Raw genomic sequence first — 23,998 nt, forward strand, 5'->3', positions numbered from 1 at the left:
GCCCCAGGAATCAGCTCCTAGCCAGGGCCATTGCTGGGGTGCAGGAATAATGTACTAGCAACAGGGCATCTGGCTGGGCTGCTGCCTTGTGTCCTAGTAGTGGTCCCCGTGGACAGGTCCATGCAGAGTGCAGTGTCATGACCCTCTCAGCAGGGGGACCTCAGAGGTCCAGATCCCTGCTGGGTTATCTTTATGGTAACCACCTGCTGGGCTCTGTGCTGTTTGCTCCTGCTGGCACCACAATACAAGGTGAGCTCAGGCCGAGCAAAAAGGGAGCAGCTGGAAATGACAGCAGAGGTACAGGCAGGGCTTCCAAGGAGAGGCCCAGGAGCTGGGATCTGAGGTGGGGGAAAAAAAACAGGGGAGAGGAAGGAGGTTGCAGCTGCCAAGGCAGGCCGTGGAGGAGAAGTGTTTGAGCCCCCGGGCTGGGAGGGAAGGCAGGCTGCTGAGATTCCCAGGCAAGCACTGGCAGCACATGAGGTAGAAAGGCAGAGAGGAGTTGGGTGTGCATCCCAGAGGCGATGTTGCTGCAGCCCAGGCCCCTCTCTCAAATCAGCGTGAATGGCAGGGTCTCTCAGTGAAAAACAAAACACAGAGGATTCCAGACAGCGTCTGTATGTGCAGGTTTTATTTACCAAAATAGAAATAAAGAGGTGCAACAGAGAGATAGTTCAGGGAGAAGGAATAACTAGTGCAGATGGGGTGAAACGTTACCTGAAATGGGCAACGGGCATCAAAGAATCAATCCCATTCCCCAGTGAGCAGAGTGGCCTCACAGCGGGACCCCTCACTGAGCGCTACTCCACTCGTTTAGGAAGGACAAAGATCTGGACTGTCAGTGACCCATACTAGTCACTCTAATTTTAGACATTCTGAAGAATTGGAATAATTACTGTTAAATACCCCATGATTTCCCCAGAGATAAATATAAGTCACACATTCCTTTCCCAACACCCACTCATCCACTTCTTGTTGCAAACCCCAAATACACATAGGAAATGACTGGTCTCTAATTTCTGTCGAAGATGTCCAGTGAGGAACCCCCCCCGCCCTGTAATTCTTGAGTTACCAGGGTGCTCTGAGGTCATTTTAACCCAACATCAGAAATTGACCCTTAGGGGCTGCGACTCTGCACTGACCGACTGAAGTGCCCGAGTGCTGGTCTCAGAGCTGCTGGTGGCTCACGGGGCAGGAAGTTCATTGCAGACAGTAACCATGATCCTGGTACACAAAACCTTGTTCCTTTCCTTCGAGCTGGTGTTCCTCTTTGCAGCAATGAGCTCTGGCCAACTAGTGCAGAGTTGTCCAGTCTCAGCACTTGATCACTTGCTAATTCAGTCACCTGCAACCCGTTCCCTGCCCATTCTTCCTCTCGTAGTCCCCCGAACATTTGATCTCCCTGGTTTTCTCCCAAAGTCTGCAAGGGAAGGGCCTCTGGGGCACCCACCCCACATGAACGCCAGTAAGTGGGGGAGGCACAGCCTACGTCCCAGAGGATGGTGCAGAGACAGGTCTCTGCCCTGAGAAAGGTGGCTTAGCTCAAGAAATTGGTTACTGGAAAGGGATTTGAGTCCAGGGAGATGAGTGTCGAGGGGAGTTGGGTTCTTCTTTCCCTGATCACCACCTGGCTGGCAAGTGGCAGAGGGGCCTGGCAGCACAGCAATGAGGAAAAACTGATTGGGGCTTCTCCGCTGCCTGTGGTTTGCTACAGGAGGCAGAGCCAGAGATTCACTGAGCAGCCTGGAGGCACCTGCAGCTGCCCCCTGATCCCAGCGATAGGCAGCTGGATACTCAAGGAATTGGGAAATGCAGCATTCACTCCACCCCAGCCAGGTAATTTACAGCGTCTGTCCATCAGGTGGAGTTTCTGGTGTCTAATAAGGTGTGGGCTCTGATTGAAGCTTTTCTCGCATTCATCGCACTTGTATGGTCTCTCTCCCGTGTGGATCCGCTCATGTACAACCAGGTGCGAGCTCCGACCGAAGCCTTTCCCGCAGTCGGGGCATTTAAAGGGTCTCTCCCCTGTGTGGGTTCTCTGGTGTCTAATGAGGTGCGAGATGCAACTGAAGATTTTCCCGCAGTCTATGCATATTTTCTGCGTCTCTCCGGTCTGCTGAACTGTGGTTTTGTGAACGTCTCTGGAACCACCCTCATGGGAAGTGGATTTACTTTGTCCCTTCCCCGAGTCCTTTTCCTTTTGCCTCTTTGATCCATTCTGACTCCCACCAATTTCTCCCTGTGCAGGAACATTTCCTGCGGATCCTCCCAATACCTTCCCACACAATTTCACTTGCGCAGGCCCTTCCTGCTGAGGATTCTCCTCCTCATTCTTACACGACATCTCGTCACCTGCTGGGATAAGGAGAGAATCCAGACCGGAGTCAGTCCCTGTGCCGGGGGAAAGCAAAACTCAGAAACAAACCAAAATAGCTATTGGGGAAATTGAAATATTAGGGTGCAAATCCCCCTAAACCCTTCCCCCGCTAAGGGAAGAGTGAACCGACTCCACTCTCATATCCCAGGTGAACACTCCAGGGGAAGGAACTACTGCCAGGTGTCAGTTAGAAGGGTGGGAATGACAGCGGACGACTTGCTGGCTAGCCTCCTGATCTGGTTCCTAATGAGGCAAAACTGGAGAAGTTCAGAGGGCCTAAGTGGGAATCCCAGCTGTTTCCTTCGCAGATGGACAGTTTACATGTCAGTTGAACCAAATCCTCACCTGTGCAGGCACCTCTCCGGATCCCCCTTTCCTCCGAGCCCTGGAGATCTGGGACCCATGTCTCTTCCCCTTGTTCCAGCTGACAGATCAAGTCAGGTCTGGACATCAGAAATCCTGCTCCAGGGAAAATTAACCTTGTAAGAGGAGGGTGAATTACACATTTGGGTAACAAAGGTTCAAATGTAACGTTCTAGCGCAGTTAAAACAGTATAATTCCAGAGCCATCTGTTCAAAGCCGCAGGACACTGCTAACAAATACAGTCTAATATTCAGAGGAGGTTCCTTTTTAATAGCCCACCAACCAGGAATCCCCTCTAGGGTCTCCCTCCACTGCTACCCAGCCTTCCCCCATATCCATATGGGCTGGGGAAGCGTAATTAACAGACTTTTGGGCTCCTGCAAACTATGATTGGTTATTGCAATTATTCTGAGCCATGAGCAATTAGTGAGGGACCCGAATTGAAAGGGTGCAGGGCTCTAACAGAGCATGTCCGGCCGCCAGCCCCACCTCTTGTACCAAAGCGCCCCTCACAGCCTGCAATCATGGCTCTATGGCACGAGGGGGGGGGGGCACCCAAGATTATCTATTGCTGTAAACAAAGCCAGTGAGAGACTCCTCAAAAGAGGTTCCTAAAAGACAAGAGAGGGCAGCTCTGTGTCCCAGAGAGCAGAGACTCCACCCACGATCCCCTTCTCACTGACAGTGAGGGCCCTGGGGAGAGTCAGAGGGAAGCTGGGACCAGTGTGCACAAGCGAGCAGGATTCAGTGCCTTAAGGGGTGGGAGGGAGCAGCGGTGTCACTGAATGCAGCAGTTCCGGGGTAAGAAGAGGTCAGGCAAGAACGCTGGAGTAGGTAGGGAACCTGGTGAGTCAGAAGGAGTATTAAAATCCGGCAGGGTGCGGAGAAGGCCTGGGAGTTAGTGTGCACTGTAATTATAGCTGCTAAATCCTCGGTTAATGACTTGGATTGCTGTAGTACCTAGAGACCTCAGCAAGGCCCAGGGCCCCTTTATGCTTGGCACTGCACAGACAAAGACAGTCCTGCCCTAGAGAATGTAAAGTCCAGGTAGAAAGGGAGCTGTGGGGCTGATCCCACTGAAATCTAAGGGACCGAGAAGAACTGTGAGCAGAGGTCAATTCAGGCAATGCAAAGTTCAAATTTCAACACACCTAGGAGACAGGAATCCTTACCCAGTGAGGTCACGTTCTCATAGTTCTCCTGCATGACATCCCTGTAGAGGGCTCGCTGACCCAGGTCCAGCAGAGCCCATTCCCCCTCAGAGAAATACACAGCCACCTCCTCGAAGGTCACCGGCATCTGTATCAACAACAAGAGACCCCCACTCACAACCTGCTGCCCCAGCCAGAGTCCCACCAGCTCAGTCACAGGTAGAGCTGGAAAAATCCACCTCGGCCCCAGAGAGCAGAGCCCTTTCCCTGCCAAGCAAGAGGCACAGCTGCAGAATTAAAGCTCTCGTTTCAGAGGGAAGCGAAGCTCCCAGCCTGTCCGGCTGAGAGGAGGATTATGAAGGGGGGTCGGATGCTGCCGTGTTTCCGCCCAGGAGACAGCCGGCTTTGGCCCCTCTGCGCTGCTCAGAGCTTCCCTAGTAGCAGCAGAAAGCTAAAGAGAACTTTGTTCGTTGCAGAGTTGTTCTGCAGAGCCTGAGAAACTCACTAGCATCATTTGAATTTCTACCTGTGCCTGCTACTGGTCCAATAGATCAGATTTCTATCTGTGCCTGCTATTGCAACCCGCTGGGCCAATACATTAGATACACTCCTCTGGCAGCTGGCCCTCAAAAATGCAATAGGCTACTGCCCTCAAAAGCTAATGGAGTTACTTTAGCTCAAGCGGCAGAGATCTGCATGTGGTGTGGGAGTTTACCAGGTCCACCACACAGACACACACCGTAGCAAGAGACGGATATGAAAATGGAATTAAAACCTTGCTCAAGGAGCCACACAAGCACCGTGGCATACATGGGAACATCCGGCACTGCCCTCACCAGTGCAACAGGGTTCCCGAAAACAGACAGGGCTTCAGGGAGCCAGGGCATCATGACGATGAATGCTCTTCCCAGCCAGTCTGGAAGATAAGAAATGATTTGGCCTGTGTCCCCAGATGCTGCTGTGCTGCTTTTCCCAGTCTGCCAACAGGCAGCTCCAGAGTAATTGCTGCTGGCCAGTTCCAGGCTGCCCTTCAGAGCTGTGAGCATCTGAGAAACGCATCAGAAACGCTCTGCTGTTGCTGCTGCCCACTGTGAAACTCCAAGCAGGAGCAGAAGCTACACGAGAGTTATTCATGGGGGAAGGGGGGAGGGAGAAACACCCCAGAACTGAAAGGGAAGGGATTGGATAGCAGAGTTCCCCATGCAGACTGCTTCAGACCTCATCGTGTGGCTACTAGACAAGAGACAGATCCTGGAAATGGAGCCCATGAGTACTGTCCATGGACAGCTTCCCAGGAGGAATTCCAGCAGCTGAACATCGGAAGAAGGGTTGGTTGCCCCCTTTCCTCTTTGTATCAACCTCTGGCTAGGAAGCTCAGGGCTGTGGCTAGCAGGAGTCAGATACGTTCTTCAGTGCCTGGACACGCAGCTTGATTCCTGGTCCACAGACGGGGGAATTCCCCCTGTTCTCTAGAGTCCCAGCAGGTTTGTCACACTCTATCCCCACCTCCCACTCCCAGCTCCTGTGTATGCCCTGCTCCCTCCCCATCCAGCACAAACCCTGCAGCAGCTCCCTGAAAAATCCCCTACCTGAATACGCTGTGCTAAAGCCATTTCGTTTCTGGGATGACGTGGCTGGACTGGACGGATGTTATTCTGCAGCCTGCCAGGGAGAGAGGTGATTGGGGAGGCGTCAGAGTGGGTTTTAGTCCACTTCACACCTTGACTCCCCCCAGGTTTGTCTCCTGCACACAGAGGTTCTGACTCTGCAAAGCTGGGAAAGTCCATAGTCACTTTATTACAGCACAGACCCGGCCCCTCCTAGCAGGACTGAGACATCTTTAAACCTCCCAGTATCCAAGTCTGTGAACCAAATGCTAGAAATGAGCCGAATCAAAGGAGATGCTTGTTTTGGAGGATTCCTGAGGGCACCGTGTTCCCTCAGCAGGCAGGGGGCGCAGGCAGAGGCAAGAACTGCTTTTTCCTCTCTCCTTGTCCCCAGGAAAGTCAGTCTGCCCGGGGTGCTGCAGTGAATGGAGCTGGGCAGGTTTGGGAGCTGGGAGTCTCCCTCTCCATTTATTGCTCCTGCTGCCCCTTCCCATCACGCCCCCCCCACAGAGCTCAGATTTTACACCCAGCTGGAAACGATGCCATTATGCCCATGGTTTTTGCTTCTCTTTCAAAACACCATGCCAAGGAAGGCGTGAATTCTGGCCTGTGAGTTCTTGCAACAATTTCTGGTTTTTTAGCCTTGCGAAACTGCCAGCCTGGACGAAGGCAAGGGACAGATGGGGAGGCAGCTTTTGAAGGATGAAAGGGAAATCTTACAGAAATTGCATCCTATGGTTTCCAAAAATATCCAATCTTGATTTAAAAATTAGTAATTTTTTCCACTGGTTAATAATCCTCAGTGTTAAACCATTGCACCTTATTTCTTGTCTGCATTTGGCTTCAACTTCCAGACAGAACTTGTTTATGCCTTTGTTCGCCAGAATGAAGAGCCCTCCTGTATCACATTTCTGTTGTCCACGTAGGTACCTATAGACTATGAGTAAGACACCCCTTAAACTTCCCTTTGCAAAGCAAAATCAACCCCAGAAGCTCACTCTGTCCCTGTACAGCTTGTTTTCCAGTCCTTTAATCATTGTCTGAACACAATAGTGTGCAGCAATGGTCGTGCCACAGCCAAATACAGAGGTAACATAACTTCCCTATTCTTCCTGGATATTCCCGTTTGTGCATCCAAGGATCACATCAGCCCTTTTGGCCACAGCTTTGCCCTGGGAGCTCAGGTTCAGCTGATTATCCACCAGTCCCACAAGTCTTTTTTCAGAGTCCCTGCTTCCCACGAGAAGGAAGGGGTAATAGGCGTCTATATAAGACAAGGCCCCAAATATTGGGACTGTCCCTATAAAATTGGGAGCTCAGGTCACCCTAGATAGAGTAGGCTGTTCTGTACGTAGTTCTGTGTATATCTGTATAGGTGTTAACTACTTACATGAAACAATCCCTTCCACCTTGTATTTAGCTGTGATGCTCTGAGTTCATTCCCAACCCTGAAGAAGAGCTTCTGGTGATCCCGAAAGCTTGTCTCTCTCTCTCTCTCACCCCCGCCTTGGCTGCACAAATATTTCTCCAGGAGCCTCTTGTCCCACAGACATCTAGAGCCGTGAGAGTCACTTTGCGCAGATGACAAATGCGGTGGAGGGGGGGGTGGTTTCGGGGGCCCTGAGCCTTCCCAGGGATCTAACCCATTCGTTACAGGGAAGGGGATTGGTGTGGAAATGTTCATACAAACACACCCAGGCCAAGTCACTTTAGGCCTGACACGTTTGACTCAGCGAACCTATCCCTCTCTGCACTGGGATCCTGGGGAGATTTACCCACCCCTGCAGAGAGAAGTGGCCCCTCCTGGCTTGTCTAAGGGGCTAGATTATTAAAATACAGAACCCCCAAGGCTCCCCCTCTCCCTGGTATTTCTCTCACCCAGCAGCTTCCCAGGGGCTGCTAGATCTGAGCCTCCCTGGGCTGTTTGCGCAGTCACTTTCCTGCCCGGCCCCAGCCCTTTCCCCGGGTCTCTCCCCTCACCTGCAGGCTCCGGCTCCGGGGCTGGTGTCGGCGGAGGCCGGGGCTGCCCCAGGGGCTGGTTCCAGCCCCCGCAGAAAGTCCGCCCGGCTGGGCCCAGAGCGGCGTTAATGCAGGGCTCTCCTCGCACAGAGCCCTTTGCAGCAGTTGCTCAGCCCCGGCTCACAGTCACAACAAGGGAAGGAAGCAGCAGCAACAACTGACCTAGGAAGTTCAGCAGAGACAGAAAGCAAGAAATTGAGTCCAGCTTCCCCTCTTTTAACCGTGGGCCCTCTGGTGGTAGCAACGAACAAAACGAACCAGAGCGAGAGGTGTCAAGCCTCCAGCATTGCCCTAGAGTCTCCCCTCAGGACCTGAAGAGTCATCATTCAGTAAAGATTATGTCATGTGATTAAACCTCCTGGAATAGTCCAACCAAAAGGGCAGCCCTAAACAAGACAGAGACAGGCACAGAACTGGTCTACACGCAGAAATCGCACTGACTTAACTCTCAGGGCTTGTCTAGAGGGGAAATTAACGCCAGTTAGCTACAGGTGTGAATTTAAAGCACATTAAACCCCTTTATGACTATGGTCATTCACAGAGAAGGATGCTATATTTACTTCTTGTGCAGACAAGTTCTACATTGATTTCCAAATAGGTTTAGGCCAGGGCTTGTCTCTATGGGGAAGCTTTGCATAGATTCATCCATTACATGGCCAGGAGGGACAATTGTGATTACCTATTCCCACCTCCTCTATAACACAAGCCATAGAACTTCCTTGAATTAATTCCTGCTTGAACTAGTTCATATGGTTCCCAAAAATATCCAATCTTGATTTAAAAATTAGTAACTTTTTCCACTGGTTAATAATCCTTAGTGTTAAACAATTGCACCTTATTTCTTGTCTGCATTTGGCTTCAACTTCCAGACATTAGAACTTGCTTATGCCTTTGTTCGCCAGAATGAAGAGCCCTCCTGTATCACATTTCTGTTGTCCACGTAGGTACCTATAGACTATAAGCAAGACACCCCTTAACCTTCCCTTTGCAAAGTAAAATCGACCCCACGAGCTCACTCTGTACCTGTAGTTTGTTTTCCAGTCCTCTAATCATTGTCTGAACACAATAGTGTGCAGCAATGGTCATGCCACAGCCAAATATAGAGGTAACATAACCTCCCTATTCTTCCTGGATATTCCCATTTATGCATCCAATGATCACATTAGCTCTTTTGCCCACAGCATTGCCCTGGGAACAAAGGTTTAGCTGTTTGTCCACCAGTCCCACAAGTCTTTTTTCAGAGTTCCTGCTTTCCACGAGACAGCGCCCCATCCTGCAAGTGTGGCCTACAGTTTTTGGTTCTAGATTCATAACTCTGCATTTGGCCATATTAAACCATAAATTGTTTGCTTGTGCCCAGCTCACCAAGTGACTCAGACTGCTCTCTGTCAGCAACCTGTCCTCTTCGTGATTCCCTCCCACCCTTTGCAATCTGCAAACTTTATGGGTGATACTTTTTGGTTTTCTTCCAGCTTGCTGATGAAAATGTGAAGTAGGTAGGGCCAAGAGCTGATCCCTTCAGGGTCCCCCTATACACACACCTGCTCACTGATGGTTTCCCATTTACAATTCTGAAACCTGTCCGTTAGCCAGTTTTTAATTCATTTGTTTTGTGTCATATAGTTTTGTTTTAATCATTCCAGTTTCTATTGCAAAGTAAGCCTGGGTGTGAATTTAATGGATGATTGCTATTTCACAAGCAATGGTCTCAAGTTGCAGTGGGGGAGGTCTAGGATGGATATTAAGAAACACTATTTCACTAGGAGGGTGGTGAAGCACTGGAATGGGTTACCTAGGGAGGTGGTGGAATCTCCGTCCTTAGAGGTTTTTAAGGCCTGGCTTGACAAAGCCCTGGCTGGGATGATTTAGTTGGTGTTTGTCCTGCTTCGAGCAGGGGGTTGGACTAGATGACCTCTTGAGGTATCTTCCAACCCTACTATTCTATGATTAACTCCCCATGTGGTTAACAATGAAATTGTCAACACAGAGAGCTATTACAGAGTAACTATTCCCCACTGTTTCACCCATGAACAAGCCCTTAGTTTATATTAGTGCAACCCCCTTTGTAATCTGTAGCAATTTAGCTGTGTGTAAACTAAGCCAGAGAGAAATATGATGCAGGTCTCCCAGCAGCCTTTCTTTGGCTAGGTTCTCATGTCCCTTTTATTGTCAGGATTCTCCAGACAACCCCCATCCCATTGGACTCCCACCTCCAGGAAGCTCCTTATATCCATCCCCTCCCACCACAATCCCAGGACAGCTGGGTTCTCAAGGTTCCCATTAAGGAGCTGTCAGCCTGGCTGGCAGGCAGGAAGGTCCTGCATGGGGAGATTTTCTCATCATGTTTCTGGGTGTGCCCAAGACTAGTGTAGATCCAGAGCTGGAGAGGTGTGGGATGAGAGATGTGGCTGGGGGGGAAAGGGTAGAGCTCTTTCCCCTTGAGATTAAGTTAGAGGGACAGTGGAACAGCTGGGAATAGAACCTAGGAGTCCTGCCTCCCAGTCACCCCCTGGCAGCCTGAGAATGAAGTTATTTGTCTCCCATCCAGGCTGAGAAGTGGTTTCCTCAGCTAGGGCCTGACTGACTGAATGTCACATACACCCTGCAAGGATCCTCAAGGATATGCCCCATTGGCCCCCTGCAAAATCCCTGGCCAGTCCCTTCACACACAGTAAGTAGGCAGCTGCCTTTGCAGGTCCCAAGTGTAGACCATACAGCACTGGAGTGGAACTGGCAGGAGGCACTCAAGGGCTGGGGGCCTGCAGTGAGTACCTCGGGGTCTCTGCCCTGCTTAGTCTTGCCGCAACACTGTCACAAGGGAACAAAGAGCAGTAGGATGTGAAAACTGGGGTACAAACAGGACCAAGAACTGGAATTTGAGGTTAGGGGAAGGGAAGACAGTGAGAAGAGGCTGCAGCAGTCAAGGTAGGAAGTGGCAAAGGTGTGGAGAAGTATTTTAGGCCCAGAAGTGTGTGTGTGTGTGGAGGGGGGGAGAGGTTGGGGTGGTCTGAGAGGTGGGGGAAGCATAGGCACGATGAAAGAAAAGCCAGCACGTGAGAGGAGAAGAGGAGCTGGGTGTCACTGTAATGAGAGCAGCAGAGTATACAAGTGGAGAGGAGGAATGGGGGGGAGGGGGGGAAATAGATGGCAAACAGTTTCTAAATACGCAAATTTTATGCACCCCAAGAGGCATGACGAAACGTGATCTCAGGACTGTTCTGGGAGAGGGAACAAAGGGTTCACCTGAAAGAGGCTCCGTACAGCAAAGAAACAATAACCTCATTTACCACATCCCATCCCCAGCATGTTCTCACAGCCACAGCTTCTCTGCAGCCTAGTCAGCAAAAGCTGTAGTCCTCCAAGAGGACAATGAGAAGTTCTGACCGGCAGGGAGTATGACCAACAGCCATTCTGAAAATAGATATTCAGAGGAATCAGAATAATTGTTCTTATTGAAATAACTTATATTTATTTCAGAGGAAATACCTAAGCCAAAGTCCTCCCCTCCCACCCTCTGCAGATTTCATTTGTTGCAAATCCAAAGTACACCCAGAGAAGGACTTTAAAGTTGATCTCCAATTTCTCTGGAAGATTCCCAGTTAGGTAGAGCCCCAGGTTATTCATAAGTTACCCTTTTAGTTCATTGTGCTCTGATGTGGTCTCAACTGAACATCAGAAACAGCAAACTGGTCAGGGCTGCAACTCTGAATTCGGAGAGAAGAGTCTATTTGACAGCTTCAGGGGTTGTCCGATCACTGCAGACGAACTGCAGTCCCTGTGCTGCCTGGCACAAAGTACCTTCCCTTGTGCTCTTCATGCCGCCCACAGTTTCTCTCTGCAATAAAGAGCTATAACCAACTAGCGTAGAGTGTTTTCCAGTCTCAGCCCCTTATCATTGGCCGATTCAAATCCCTCTGCCCACCTACTATCTTCCTTTTGCTCAAAAACATTGTTTCCTCTACACTTCATCCCTCTTATCACTTGGAAGTGATAGCGGAGGAGAATGACCTGGGTGTATTGGTTGATCACAGAATGACTATGACCCATCCATGTGACATGGAAAAGGCTAATGCAGTCCTAGGATGCCCCACGTGAGGTATTTCCAGTAGAGACAGGGAAGTGTTTGTACCCTTATACAAGACACTGGCGAGACTTCATCTGGAATTCTGTGTGCTATTCTGGTTTCCCATGTTCAAGAAAGATGAATTCAAACTGGACCAGGTGCAGACAAGGGCAGATTGGATGATCTGAGGAATGGAAAACCTACCTTATAAGAAGAGATTCAGAGAGCATGGCTTGTTTAGCCTAACCCAATGAAGGCTGAGGGGAGATATGATTGCTTTCTATAAATACATCAGAGGGCTAAACACCAGGGAGGGAGAGGAGTTATTTAAGTTAAGCACCAATGTGGACAGAAGAACAAATAGATATAAACTGGCCATCAACAAATTTAGGCTTGAAATTAGATGAAGGCTTCTAACCACCAGAGGAGTGAAGTTCTCAAACAGCCTTCCAAGTGGGGGCAAAAACCTTACTGGCTTCAAGACTGAGCTTGATAAGTTTATGGAGGGGATGCCTACAATGGTGCATCACTGATCTGTGACTGCTAGCAGCAAACATCTCCAACAGCCGGTGATAGGACACTAGATGGGGAGGACGGACTTATTTCAGAGAATTCTTCCCCAGGTGTCTGGCTGGTGGGTCTTGCCCACATGCTCAGGGTCAAACTGACTGCCCTATTTAGAGTCAGAAAGGAATTTCCCCCTGGGATCAGATTGGCAGAGACCCTGCAAGGGCTTTGCCTTCCTCTGCAGCATGGGGCATGGGTCACTTGCAGATTTAAACTCATGTAAATGGTGGATTCTCTGTAACTTGAAGGATTGAAGAATGATTTGAGGACTGCAGTAACTCAGCCAGAGGTTAGGGGACTGTTAGAGGGGTGGTTCTGTGGCCTGCAATATTCAGGAGGTCAGACTAAGTGATCATGATGGTCCCTTCTGACCTTAAATCCCCAGCATTTGATCTCCCTGGTTTCCTCCCAAAGTCTGCAAGGGAAGGGCCTCTGGGACACCCACCCCACCCCACCAGAAATAGCTCCAATAAGGGAGAGGGGGCAGCCTAAGACCCAGTAGAGGGTGTAGAGACAGGTCTCTGGTGTGAGAAAGGTGGCTTAGTTCAAGGAATTGGTTAGTAGAAAGGGATTTGAGTCCAGGGAGAGGAGTTGCTAGGGGAGCTGGGTTCTTCTTTCCTCTACCCGCACCTGGCTGGCAGTGCAGCAATGAGGAAAAACTGATCGGGGCTTCTCCACAGCCTGGGGTTTACTACTGGAGGCAGAGCCAGAGATTCACTGAGCAGACCAGAGGCACCTGCAACTGCCCCCTGACCCCAGAAAGAGGTAGCTGGATACTCAAGGAATTGGGAAATACGGTATTTGCTCTAGCCAACAGAGGGAATTTAGAGAGTTTCTTCTTCCTATGGCGTCTCTGATGTCCAACGAGGCGCGTGCTGCTATTGAAGCTTTTCTCACATTCATCGCACTTGAAGGGTCTCTGGCCCGTGTGGATCCTCTCATGTACAATCAGGTGCGAGCTCTGACCGAAGCTTTTCCCACAGACAGGGCATTCATAGGGTCTCTCCCCCGTGTGGGTTCTCTGGTGTCTAGTGAGGTGTGAGTTGCAGCTGAAGATTTTCCCGCAGTACTGGCATATTTTCGGTGTCTCTCCGGTCTGCTGGACTGTGGTTTTGTGAACGTCTCTGGAACCACCCTCATGGGGAGTGGATTTGCTCTGTCCCTTCCCTGCATGGTTTTCCTTCTTCCCCTTTGATCCAAGCTGACTCCCACCAGCTTCTCCCTGTGCAGGAGCATCCACTGTGGATCCTCCCAGTAGCATTCCATGCAACTCCACTTGTTTATGAGCTTTCTGCAGGGAATTCTCCTCCTCATTCTCACTCACCATCCAGTCACCTGCTGGAACAGGGAGAGAATCCAGACAGGAGTCATTTCCAATGCCAAGGAAAGGGTGAAACAAGCCTAAATAGCTGCTGGGAAATTGAAATATTATGGTGCAAATCTCACTAAACCCATCCCCTGATAAGATGGAAAAATGGGACCAATTCTGCATTCGCATCCCATCAGAACATTCAGCTGAAAGTGAGCAACTGCCAGGTGTCAGGATGGGTGGGAAGCCATGCGATATGTATCCTCATGGCAGACAACACCTGCTGGGCACAGCCTTGACCTGGGTGAGATAAGGGAAAACTGGGGAAGCTCCTGGCCTCTGTTGGAGTCCCAGCTTTTTCTTGCCAGATGGATGCTTTATAGGTCAGTTTAAGCAAATCCTCACCTATGCGGGCACCTTTTAGGATCCTGCTTTCCTCAGAGTCCTGGAGATCTGGGACCCAAGGCTCTTCCCCTTGTTCCAGCTGTGAGATCATGTCAGGTTTGGAAATCAGAAATCCTGCTCCAGGGAAGATAGGTGAATTATCATTGTGGGTAACAAAGATTCAAATGTACATTCTAGCCCATTCAAAACAGTAAAATCCTTCTGATGGTCCTTCCAAGCCACAGGACACCCAGTGGACCCACCCACTGGACACCTCCTCCATTAGCAATCTCTGCTTTGAGCAAATACAGCCAAATCTCAGAAAGAGGGGGTTCCTATTTAATAATCTACCAACCAGGACAGAATCCCTTCCAGAGTTTCCCTCCACTATAACCTGCGTGACTCCTTATGGGCTGTGGACAAATCATGGGCCTTGCAGGGTATTGCAAACTAATGGGGGGAGGTGGGGGAGAGAGTTCCAAAGGTGGAGGGTTCCAACAGAGAATACTCTGCCAGCAGCTCTCTCTTGTACCAAAGGAGCTCCAGTTTAGGCACCCCACTGCCTGCAGTCCTGGCTCTATATCCCAGGGAGAGCAGTCTCTCTTAGGGAGGCAGGTCCCTGGACATCTCTGCTCGGATCAAGTCTTCAAGCCAGACATGCATCAAAAGAGGTTCACAAAATGCCGAGAAGGCAGCTTTATGTCTCGGAAAGAGGAGATTCCAGCCACAGGGGAAGGCAGCCTGTAGCCACTTTTGACTGACAGAGATAGGCTCAGAGATAGTGAGAAAGTCCTAGGGAAGTCAGGACCAAGGCACATGAGCTAGTGGGATTCAGCACAGTAAGGAAGAGAAGGGAGCGGAATGCAGCCGTTCAGGGGGATTAGATGTCAGAAAAAGCACATTCATGGAATTCAGATCTCCAGTGAGTGCAGGGGCAGTGGGAGGCAGTTCTGGAGAAAGCTGGGGCATTAGTCTGCTCCCCGATGACAGCTTCTAAATATTAAGGTCTTGCAGCAGCAAGACCGTAGTTAAGGTTGCATCAGAATTTTCTGTTTGACAGGGTCTGTACCTCAGTGTCGCATCTTTATTGTAAGCATGCCATAGGGAGTTTGAACAATTAATGTATGGAACCATCTCCACTGTGTATTTTGTATTTTCATGTTGGAGGTGGAGTGGGGTGAAGTGAATGACATTTGGGAAAACTGGAACACCAGAAAAGCCCGTTCCTCCCCCCAGTGCACATTTGCTGCCCAAGTCACTAGGGTCCTGGTTGTCATGAGAGCAGCTGTCGTGGCAAACTGTGTTACCTCTGATGACCATAACTTCATTACAAAGAAGGGTCCCAGGAGGAGCTGTAATGAAAGCACACTGGCTCTGGATGAGTTCCCGCCATGACACTTGGGGTAAGTTACACTGTTTCTTTCCAAAGGGTAATTGTTTGTTACTCTCCTCAACAAGAGAGTTACATGAAAGTAAGATACAAAAATTACAGCTTTTTTCCCCCATGTACATTGTTCACATCAATGGTTCTCAACCTCTGTGGCTCTCTATGAGTTACGTGGGCCACATCCACACTATATATATATACATACACACACACCTGTATAGCCCTGAGGATGGCACATGGTCTACAGCTGTGTGCTGACTGGGCCGCAGGTTGAAAACCACTAGCTTACATGCTTCTTACCAACTGGGGGCTATGGCTTTCTGAATAGTTACCTCTTAATTTCCTACTTTCTTACAGAGAGGGGTTCCTACTCAGTTTTCTGTTTTTGTTTTGAGGTAAGTCATTTAGAAGTTGCAGTAAAACAAAATACGGAGTATGGTTTAATTTAGTTACTTTCAATATATTGCTCCACATGGCACTGAGTGATGAAACATGGAGCTCCACAAAGGTAATGCCAATACCTTGAAGGCAATAAATGTGTACATTCATTATAATTTAAATTGCACATAAGTAGGCTTGGCCAAATTTGATTTTTTTTTTTAAATAATTTCAGAGGATAATATCACTGTTTATTTTTAAGCATATATTTTTCAATTTTTATCAATTTAAATTTCCACAGTTGCCAGAAATTGTGTGGGCAACAGACAAATAATGACAGTAAATACAGAGATTCAAAAAGTTAAAGCTGTATACCTGCTAAAACAAACGGTGTGTCAAAATACGAGACTTTCAGGGTTTGCAAGCAGCCTTTTTCTTACTTTGCCTATCTCCTATTGATTTTTTTTTTTTTTGGTCAGTTTGTGTGCACAGGGAAAACAACATTTGCCAGCATTTACTGGTAAAAATCTCATCCTTCCAAGCCTACACTTTAAAAAAATAGAAAGAAATCAAGCACTCAAGTCAGGAAGTGCCAAGAATGAGCAATGCCCATGCAACCTTAATTTGCCCCCCTTGTACATGTGCATTATGATAATATAGGATCACGTAACTAAAGACTAACTTATTTATTTACCCAGGCCCCCTGGTTCATTTGATGCACAGGCCAGTTCTGCTCTGGGAATGAATCTCAGGTTTTGTAGGGAAGGAGTGTTGTCTGCCTCATTTACTGCAGAAGCTAGAAGATTTGACGTGAATGAGGCAGGGGATGGCAGAAGAGAATGGATGGTTTTGTGATTAGGGTAGTCAAATGCCACCTGAAGATGTGGAGTTCTATCCCTGCTCCTGCCACAAAGTTTGTGTGTTGCTGGGCAAGTCACTTTCAAATCTTTTCACTTTTGCATGTTAAAGGCTGTACCATAATGCACATGCACAACGGGCCTGCATTAAGTGGCCCGAATGAACATTGCCCATGCATTTCCTAACATCAGAGCATTTGACTTTGCAACTTTTTGATCCCTAACTTTGTATTGCCTAATCATTTAGTTAACTGATGGAAACAACCTGAACTAACACTGTGCCAAGTTATTTGTGATGTTGTATTGTGGTAACGTTCCGGAGCCCCAGGTCAGAGAGGAAGGCCCCTTTGCTACAAGCACTGTACAGGCTAAAACCACTGCCCCTGCCCTATAAAATTTAAAGCCTAGGCGGAAAAGGAGAGTCCCTTAGGAGGGGCTGGCTGAAAGATCCAGAGGTTAAGTAAACCCATGCAGGAAAACTGGAGGAAAGCAAACAAGGCTATTCAAGGTCAGACAGGGCTGCAGGAAAGAAAGAATGAGTTCCCACAGCCTGTGATGGGGGAGGTGCTTCTGGCATGTGCAGCATGGGAGCAGGTGTTGGGACCCTGCATGGAGCCATTGGCTGAACCCTGCTCACTCACTAGGGCTGGAGCAGCTTGTTAGCTCCCTCCTGGATATAAGGGAAGTGGGAGTGGCCTCTGGGGAGAGAGAACTGTGGGGCAGGGGGTCCTGGAGGGAAGCACTGGGAGTGGCCAAACTCTGCGGGAAAGCTCAGGCTAAGGTTTCTGTGTTAAAAATAAAGCCAAACCCAGGAAAGGTGGGATAGGTGAGCTCAGATGCTGGGCTCAGACTCTGCTGAGGTCAGTTTGGGACTCAACCTGTCCACACTGCCAAAAGGATTAAAGGGACCTAGGAGGGATTTTGTGTCAAGTTACTGGGGGAAAGATGCCCTAGTGGGGGAGGAAATTGATACCACAAATGGTCTAGAGGCTGAACTGCTTTAAAGAAATTTGTCTCCAACCAGAGAAATTGAGATGGGGAGCATGAAGAATTGATGAGAAAGGAAGAACCTGGAGAAATCCTGTGGCAAGATGATGCAGTGGGAGGGGGAAAACAGTCTCAGCAGGGGCGGAAGCCCCATCCCTCCAGACATTTAGAACTTAGGCCTGGATGCTGAAATCGATACAACCCTGCCTTTCTCCAAGGTGGAGGGACAGGATGAGACCCAAGGAGGCTTTTCAATCTTCAATCCCCATTAACTCACAGAAGGGTGTGTACGGGACACTCCCCCTCACATGGGTTCTGGGGCTGATCGCACTGACACCTAAGGAACTAGAGAAGACGCCTGAGCAGAAGCCAGCCTGGGTGCTTCAGAGAGACCCCCTCAACCCCCAAGCTTCTGACACCTGAGGGGACGGGAATCCTTACCCAGCAAGGTCACGTTCTCATAGTTCTCCTGCATGACATCCGCATAGAAGGCTCGCTGACTGGAGTCCAGCAGAGCCCATTCCTCCTCAGTGAAATACACAGCCACATCCTCAAAGGTCACCGGCATCTATATCAACAACAACAATCCCCTATTTAAAACTTACTGTCTCAGCAACAACCCCAACTCAGTCACAGGCAGGGCTCCAGAGAGCAGGACACTTTCCCTGGCAAGCAAGGGGCATTTCTGTAGAATTAAAGCTCTCCATCACAAAGGACAAGAAGTTCCTGGCCTGTCTGGCTCAGAGGAGGATTTCAAATGGGGCCTGGATGCTGCCGCATTTCCTCCCAATAGACAGGCAGTTTTGGCCCCTCTGTGCTGCTCAGAACTTCCCCGGTAGCAACAGAACAAAACCTCATCCGTTTCAGAGTCGTTCTACAGAGCCTGGGAGCAGCTAAGAAACTCACCAGCGACACATGAATTTCTGTTTGTTCCTGCTATTCTGTTCAATACATGAGATACACCCTTCTAGTGGCTGGTCTGCAAGAAGGTAATAGTCTACTACTGCCACTACTTAGTGGCTGACCCATGAGAAGATAGCAGACTATTACTGCCCCAGCAAATGGCATTACTTCTTTAGCTCAAGTGGTAGAAGTCCGCGCTGTGGTTTACCAAACCCACACGCATACTAGCGAAAGGTGGATCTGAAAGTAGCTTAAGAACGTAAGAAGGGCCATATTGGGTCAGACCAAAGATCCATCTAGCCCAGTATCCTGTCTTCCAACAGTGGCCAATGCCAGGTGCCCCAGAGGGAATGAACAGAACAGGTAATCATCCAGTGATCCATCCCTTGTCGCCCATTCCCACCTTCTGGCAAACAGAGGCTAGGGACACTTGAAAGCATGGTTTTGCACCCCTGCCCATCCTGGCTAATAGACATTGATAGTCCTATCCTCCATGAACTTATCTAGTTCTTTTTTTAACCCTGTTATAGTCTTGGCCTTCACAACATCCTCTGGCAAAGAGTTCCACAGACTGACTGTGCGTGGTATGAAAAAAATACTTTCTTTTATTTGTTTTAAACCTGCTGCCTATTAATTTCATTTGGTGACCCCTAGTTTTTGTGTTATGAGGCGTAAATAACACTTCCTTATTTACTTTCTCCACACCAGTCATGATTTTAGAGACTTCTATCATATCCCCCCTTAGTCATCTCTTTTCTAAGCTTAAAAGTCCCAGTCTTATTAATCTCTCCTTATAATTGTTGCCCTTTTCTGAACCTTTTCCAACTCCAATTAATCTTTTTTGAGATGGGGCAACCATATCTGCACACAGTATTCAAGATGTGGGCCTACCATGGATTTATATAGAGGCAATATGATATTTTCTGACTTATTATCTACCCCTTTCTTAATGATTCCCAACATTCTGTTCGCTTTTTTTTGACTGCCACTGCAGATTGAGTGGATATTTTCAGAGAACTATCCACAGTGACTCCAAGATCTCTTTCTTGAGTGGTAAGAGCTAATTTAGACCCCATCATTTTATATGTATAGTTGGGATTATGTTTTCCAATGTGCACTACCTTGCATTTATCAATATATTTAGTGTAATTAAAAATCTTGTTAAAGCCCATTCAAGCCCACACTGTGTGGAGCTGGAGCTTCCAATATTGCTCTCCCAGTGCAGCTGATCTTCTAGCACAGAGAAAGGTTTCAGAGAACCAGGAATTTTTCCCTGGGCAGCGGCACAAATTTTTGCAGCACTCCAAGAGCTTAAAAAAAATGAATGCTCTTCCCAACCAGTCCGGAGGATAAAAAATGATTCAGACTTCTCCCTAAGGCTGCCTTCCCCAGTCTGCCAAGAGGCAGCCATCTCTGAAGAGCAGCCTGGAATTGACCAGCAGAGCTCTGTGGGCATTTGTGAAACTGACCAGAAGCTCTCTCTCTCCTGCTACTGCCCACTGTGAAACTCAGCAGTAGCAGAGGCTTCAGGGGAGTTATTAATTGAGGGCGGGGGCAACTGGAACCTCGTGGGGAGTAGGGTAACAGAGTTCCCCACACAGACTGCTTCAGACCTTATCACATGGCAACTAGATAGACACACAGACAGGAGATGGAGCCCCTAAGTACAGTCCATGGACAGCATCCCAGTAAGAATTCCAGCAACCTCAGTGGCTTAATGTGGGGAGGTGGGATCTCTTCTCTGGTCTCATTGGTGCTCCCCCTCATCATCCTGCTGGCTAGTCACCTCAGGGCTGTGACTAGCAGGAGTCAGATACATTTTTCAGTGCTAGGTCAAGTGACTTGTTTCCTGTTCCACAGATGGGCAGAATAGAAGTTCCCCCTCCGTTTTATGAAGTGCCAGCAGGTTTTTCACACCCTGTCCCCACCTCCTACTCCCTCCCTCTGTGTATTTCCTGCCCTGCCCTCCCCTCTCCAGGGCAAACCCTTCAGCAGCTCCCTGGAAATCCCCTACCTCAGTGAGCAGTGCTGCATCCTGCACCAGCTGTGCGGAAGCCATTTCCCTGCCCTGTCTCCCAGCAGAAGGGGACGATCTGCAGCGAACGTGGACGTGATTCTGCAGCCTGTCAGGGTGAGAAGGGTGATGGGGCAGGTTCCAGAAGGGGTGTTAGTCCATTTCACACCCCAATTCCTCCCAGGCTCTTTCCCTGCAGACACACACTCTGGACTCTGCAATGTTGGGAAAAGGGTCACTTCACTACAGGGCAGACCTGGCCCCTCCCACAGGACTAAACCCACCAGGACATTTGCAAACCCTCCCAGTTACACAAAAAAAAAAAAAAAAATCTCTGAAGCAAACTCTAGAAAAGAGCAGAATCAAAGGAGCCGTTTTGGGGGATCCCCCAACACTGTCCCCAGGGCAGGACATTCCCCCGGCAGCCTGAAGACCAGGCAGAGGCAGGAACTGGCTTTTCCTTTCTCTGCTGCTCAGCGGAAGTTATGTTTCCTCCAAACCCAGAAATCCCTGCAGTTTCAAGACAGTGAGCAGATGTGAACCAAATCCTGAAGAGATTTTATAACAACATTTGAGGAGTTGTGATTAAAGCAAAGGAATGCTAGGTGGATGGAGGACCTAGAGGATTCTTAAAATTTCTAAACCCCCTCACAGGATAGAAAGTCACCACCTTCCTACTTCACAGACATTCCTGGGGGGCGGGGGGGAAGCAACACCCACAGAGGATGCTTACACAGAGTTTTTGGGACTGCATGGGGTGAAAGCATCCCTGGGAACCAAAGAGAAGTTGTGATAATTGAGCCTACAAATTTACCCTAATTGTGACCTTACCTGTAAAAAATGAGTGAAAGTTAATGAACCATGACAGTAACCAATAACAAATATTAATGGGAAAAGGTGCAAATGGGAGACAGACAGACGGACTGCATTAGTCCAAACAAAACGGCCTCCTGATATTACTCAAGGACTGTGTTAAGATCATGCCTGGTAAACAAGAAAAGTGAGAGACCAGAAATAAATGAACCAAAATTGGTGTGTTGAAAACCAGGCCCACCCAGTGGATAAAATAGCGAGAGGATGGGCTAGTCTAGCCATCATTCCCTTTGGGGGTCCGTAAAAGAAAAGGCTTTGTTGGGGAGAAGTGCAAGCACAACAATGGCTGTGTGAAAGAAGAGGAAAGAGCAAGCTACACCATCGTGTCTCCTGGGATCCACCATTACACCCCTGGGCCATCACCATGAGTCTAAGAGATGTCCTGACCTGGCCAGATGACACAGGTTCTGCCTAAATCCCAAACCTTTCCCCCTCCCTCAGCAAAAGATTTTTTTAAGCTAAGAAGATATGAGTGTATTGGAGAAACAAACACAAATATCCCCCCAAAACCTGAATGTTCAGGAGCCACTCACTAGAGCCAAGTAGATTACAAAAACGCAAAGGTCCCCAATCCTTCCCACAGATCCATGTGGGTCTTTTCAGGGGGTGTCACGATATTCACGAGAAAGGGGGTCACGTGGAAACAGTCACACAAAGGCACCAAGTGGCTTAAGATCCGGCACATCTGATGGATCAAACACATTCCACTCAGAATTTTAATAAGGGGGAGACTTTCCCCATCACCATGGAGTTCGAAGGGACCCCTCAGTAAAGAATAAATCCAGTACTCGTCCCTCTCTGTTTCCTCCCTCCCTGTGCAGAGATGATGCAATCAGATTTCACACACTTTTCCACCCCTATTTTTTACCCCTTTCCTTCCTGACAATTCTACCCCCAATAGAGAAAAAAAATAGAGACATTTAGGGCCCTGTTCATCCCCCCCCCCCCCCATTATTACCCCTGAAGTGGGGCCACAGCTGAAGGCAGCAGCTCAATTGCTGTTAACTCAGCTCCCAGCCCTCCAGGCAGTAACAAGGGGGCAGATTCCCAGGGGCTCCAAGATCTGAGCCTCCCTGAGCCGTTTGTGCAGAGTCACTTTCCTGCCCGACCCCAGCCCTTTCCCCGGGTCTCTTCCCTCACCTGCAGGCTCAGGGGCTGGTGGCGGCAGAGCCCGGGGCTGGTTCCAGCCCCCGCAGAAAGTCCCCTACCCGGGCTGGGCTTGTATAGAGCGCGCTGGGGAGCACCAACGGCTCAGGCCGGGCTCCCCCCCGGCTTACAATGGAGGCTGAGCAGCAGCGTCTGACCCAGGAAGTTCACCAGCCAGCAAACAAGACAGGGATGTTTCCCTGCCTGCACCCATATGCAGCAATAAGCAGAGCCCTCTTGCGGTAGCAACCAGTGAAATGAATAAACTAGAGATAACAAGGAGTCCGGTGGCACCTTAAAGACTTTATTTGGGCATAAGCTTTCGTGGGTAAAAACCCCACTTCTTCAGATGTTTTTACCCACGAAAGCTTATGCCCAAATAAATCTGTGAGTCTTTAAGGTACCACCAGACTCCTTGTTGTTTTTGTGGATACAGACTAACAGGGCTACCCCTGATGCTAGAGATAGCCCGTCCCAGGGCTGGTCTACCCCCAGAAATTGCACTGGTTTTAATTGAGGGGTCATCTGCATGGGAAATCAGGCCAGATTAACTAAAGTTGTGAAGGTAAAGCACATTAAACCCCTGTGTGAATGCTGATTCCCTCCTTCACTTCCCATGCAGCCCTCTCCTTAATCTGTTTTCAAATCAATTTAGTTTATATCAGTGAATCCCGTTCGGTGGACACTCCTACATTGGGCTGGTGACAAATGGGATTTGGGCTTCCTGGGGCCACGTCCAGTGGTGAGCTGGAGCCCTTTCGCACCAGTTCGCTAGAACCGGTTGTTAAATTTACAAAAAGAAAAGGAGGACTTGTGGCACCTTAGAGACTAACCAATTTATTTGAGCATGAGCTTTCGTGAGCTACAGATCGCTTCATTGGATGCTCACGAAAGCTTATGCTCAAATAAATTGGTTAGTCTCTAAGGTGCCACAAGTCCTCCTTTTCTTTTTGCGAATACAGACTAACACGGCTGTTACTCTGAAACTTGTTAAATTTAGAAGCCCTTTTAGAACCAGTTGTTCTGGAGGGACAACCGGTTCTAAAAGGGCTTCTAAATTTAACCAGCTCAAAGTGACGCCTTAGGCGCGGACTCCAGCTGGAGCACCCAAGGGGAAAATTTGGTGGGTGCAGAACACCCACCAGCAGCTCCCCACCCCACCCCCGGCCCCGGCCCCAGCCCCAGCCCCAGCTCACCTCCGCTCCACCTCTGCCTCCTCCCCTGAACGCGCCGCCCTGCCCTGCTTCTCCGCCCCCCTGAGAAGCAAGTGAGGGCTTCACACTCAGGCCCAAGGAGGCGGAGGGGAGCTGGGGCTGGGGTGCGGGGGGAGGCATGAGGAGGAACCGCTCCCTGCCCCAGCTCACCTCCGCCACCCTCGGTCTGAGCTGGAAGTCGCTGCCTGCTTCTCAGCCCTCCAGGCTTCCCGCCGAACAGCTGATTCACGGGAAGCCAGGGGCCTGGAGAAGCAGAGCGGGGCGGTGCGTTCAGGGGAGGAGGCGGAGGCGAGCTGGGGGTGGGGCGGGGAGCTGCCGGTGGGTGCTCTGCACCCACCAAATTTTCCCCTTGGGTGCTCCAGCCTAGAAGGCAGAGGGACCTGCTAGATGCGTCCTGGGAG

The 23,998-nt window shown here is 49.4% G+C and overlaps 1 protein-coding gene across 1 annotated transcript; it reads right to left on the minus strand.

The window, feature by feature from the left end:
* Positions 1–610: 610 nt before the first annotated feature.
* Positions 611–22,572, minus strand: LOC144929261 (uncharacterized). Its single transcript, XM_078848367.1, has 13 exons — positions 22,378–22,572; positions 21,771–21,922; positions 20,365–20,579; positions 17,889–18,015; positions 13,860–13,973; positions 12,838–13,483; positions 12,596–12,609; positions 7,477–7,563; positions 6,316–6,433; positions 5,479–5,551; positions 3,911–4,037; positions 2,720–2,833; positions 611–2,388 (listed from the first exon to the last, which is right to left on the minus strand). Exons 3-13 carry the CDS (start codon positions 20,407–20,409, stop codon positions 1,706–1,708), a joined length of 2,148 nt encoding a protein of 715 aa, XP_078704493.1. The 5' UTR covers positions 20,410–20,579; positions 21,771–21,922; positions 22,378–22,572; the 3' UTR covers positions 611–1,705.
* Positions 22,573–23,998: the final 1,426 nt, after the last annotated feature.

The sequence above is a fragment of the Lepidochelys kempii genome, chromosome 14 (genome assembly GCF_965140285.1).
Source record: "Lepidochelys kempii isolate rLepKem1 chromosome 14, rLepKem1.hap1, whole genome shotgun sequence".
Lineage (NCBI taxonomy): Eukaryota > Metazoa > Chordata > Testudines > Cheloniidae > Lepidochelys > Lepidochelys kempii.

Excerpts from the sequence above, each read along its gene's own strand:
- LOC144929261 (XM_078848367.1), bottom strand. The coding sequence starts at position 20,409 with ATGGCTTCCGCACAGCTGGTGCAGGATGCAGCACTGCTCACTGAG. Across the intron at positions 13,974-17,888 it reads TGAGAACGTGACCTTGCTGG|GATTTCTGATTTCCAAACCT; the intron begins GTAAGGATTCCC and ends TCCCTGGAGCAG. Across the intron at positions 2,389-2,719 it reads CCGGAGAGGTGCCTGCACAG|GGACTGACTCCGGTCTGGAT; the intron begins GTGAGGATTTGG and ends CCCCCGGCACAG.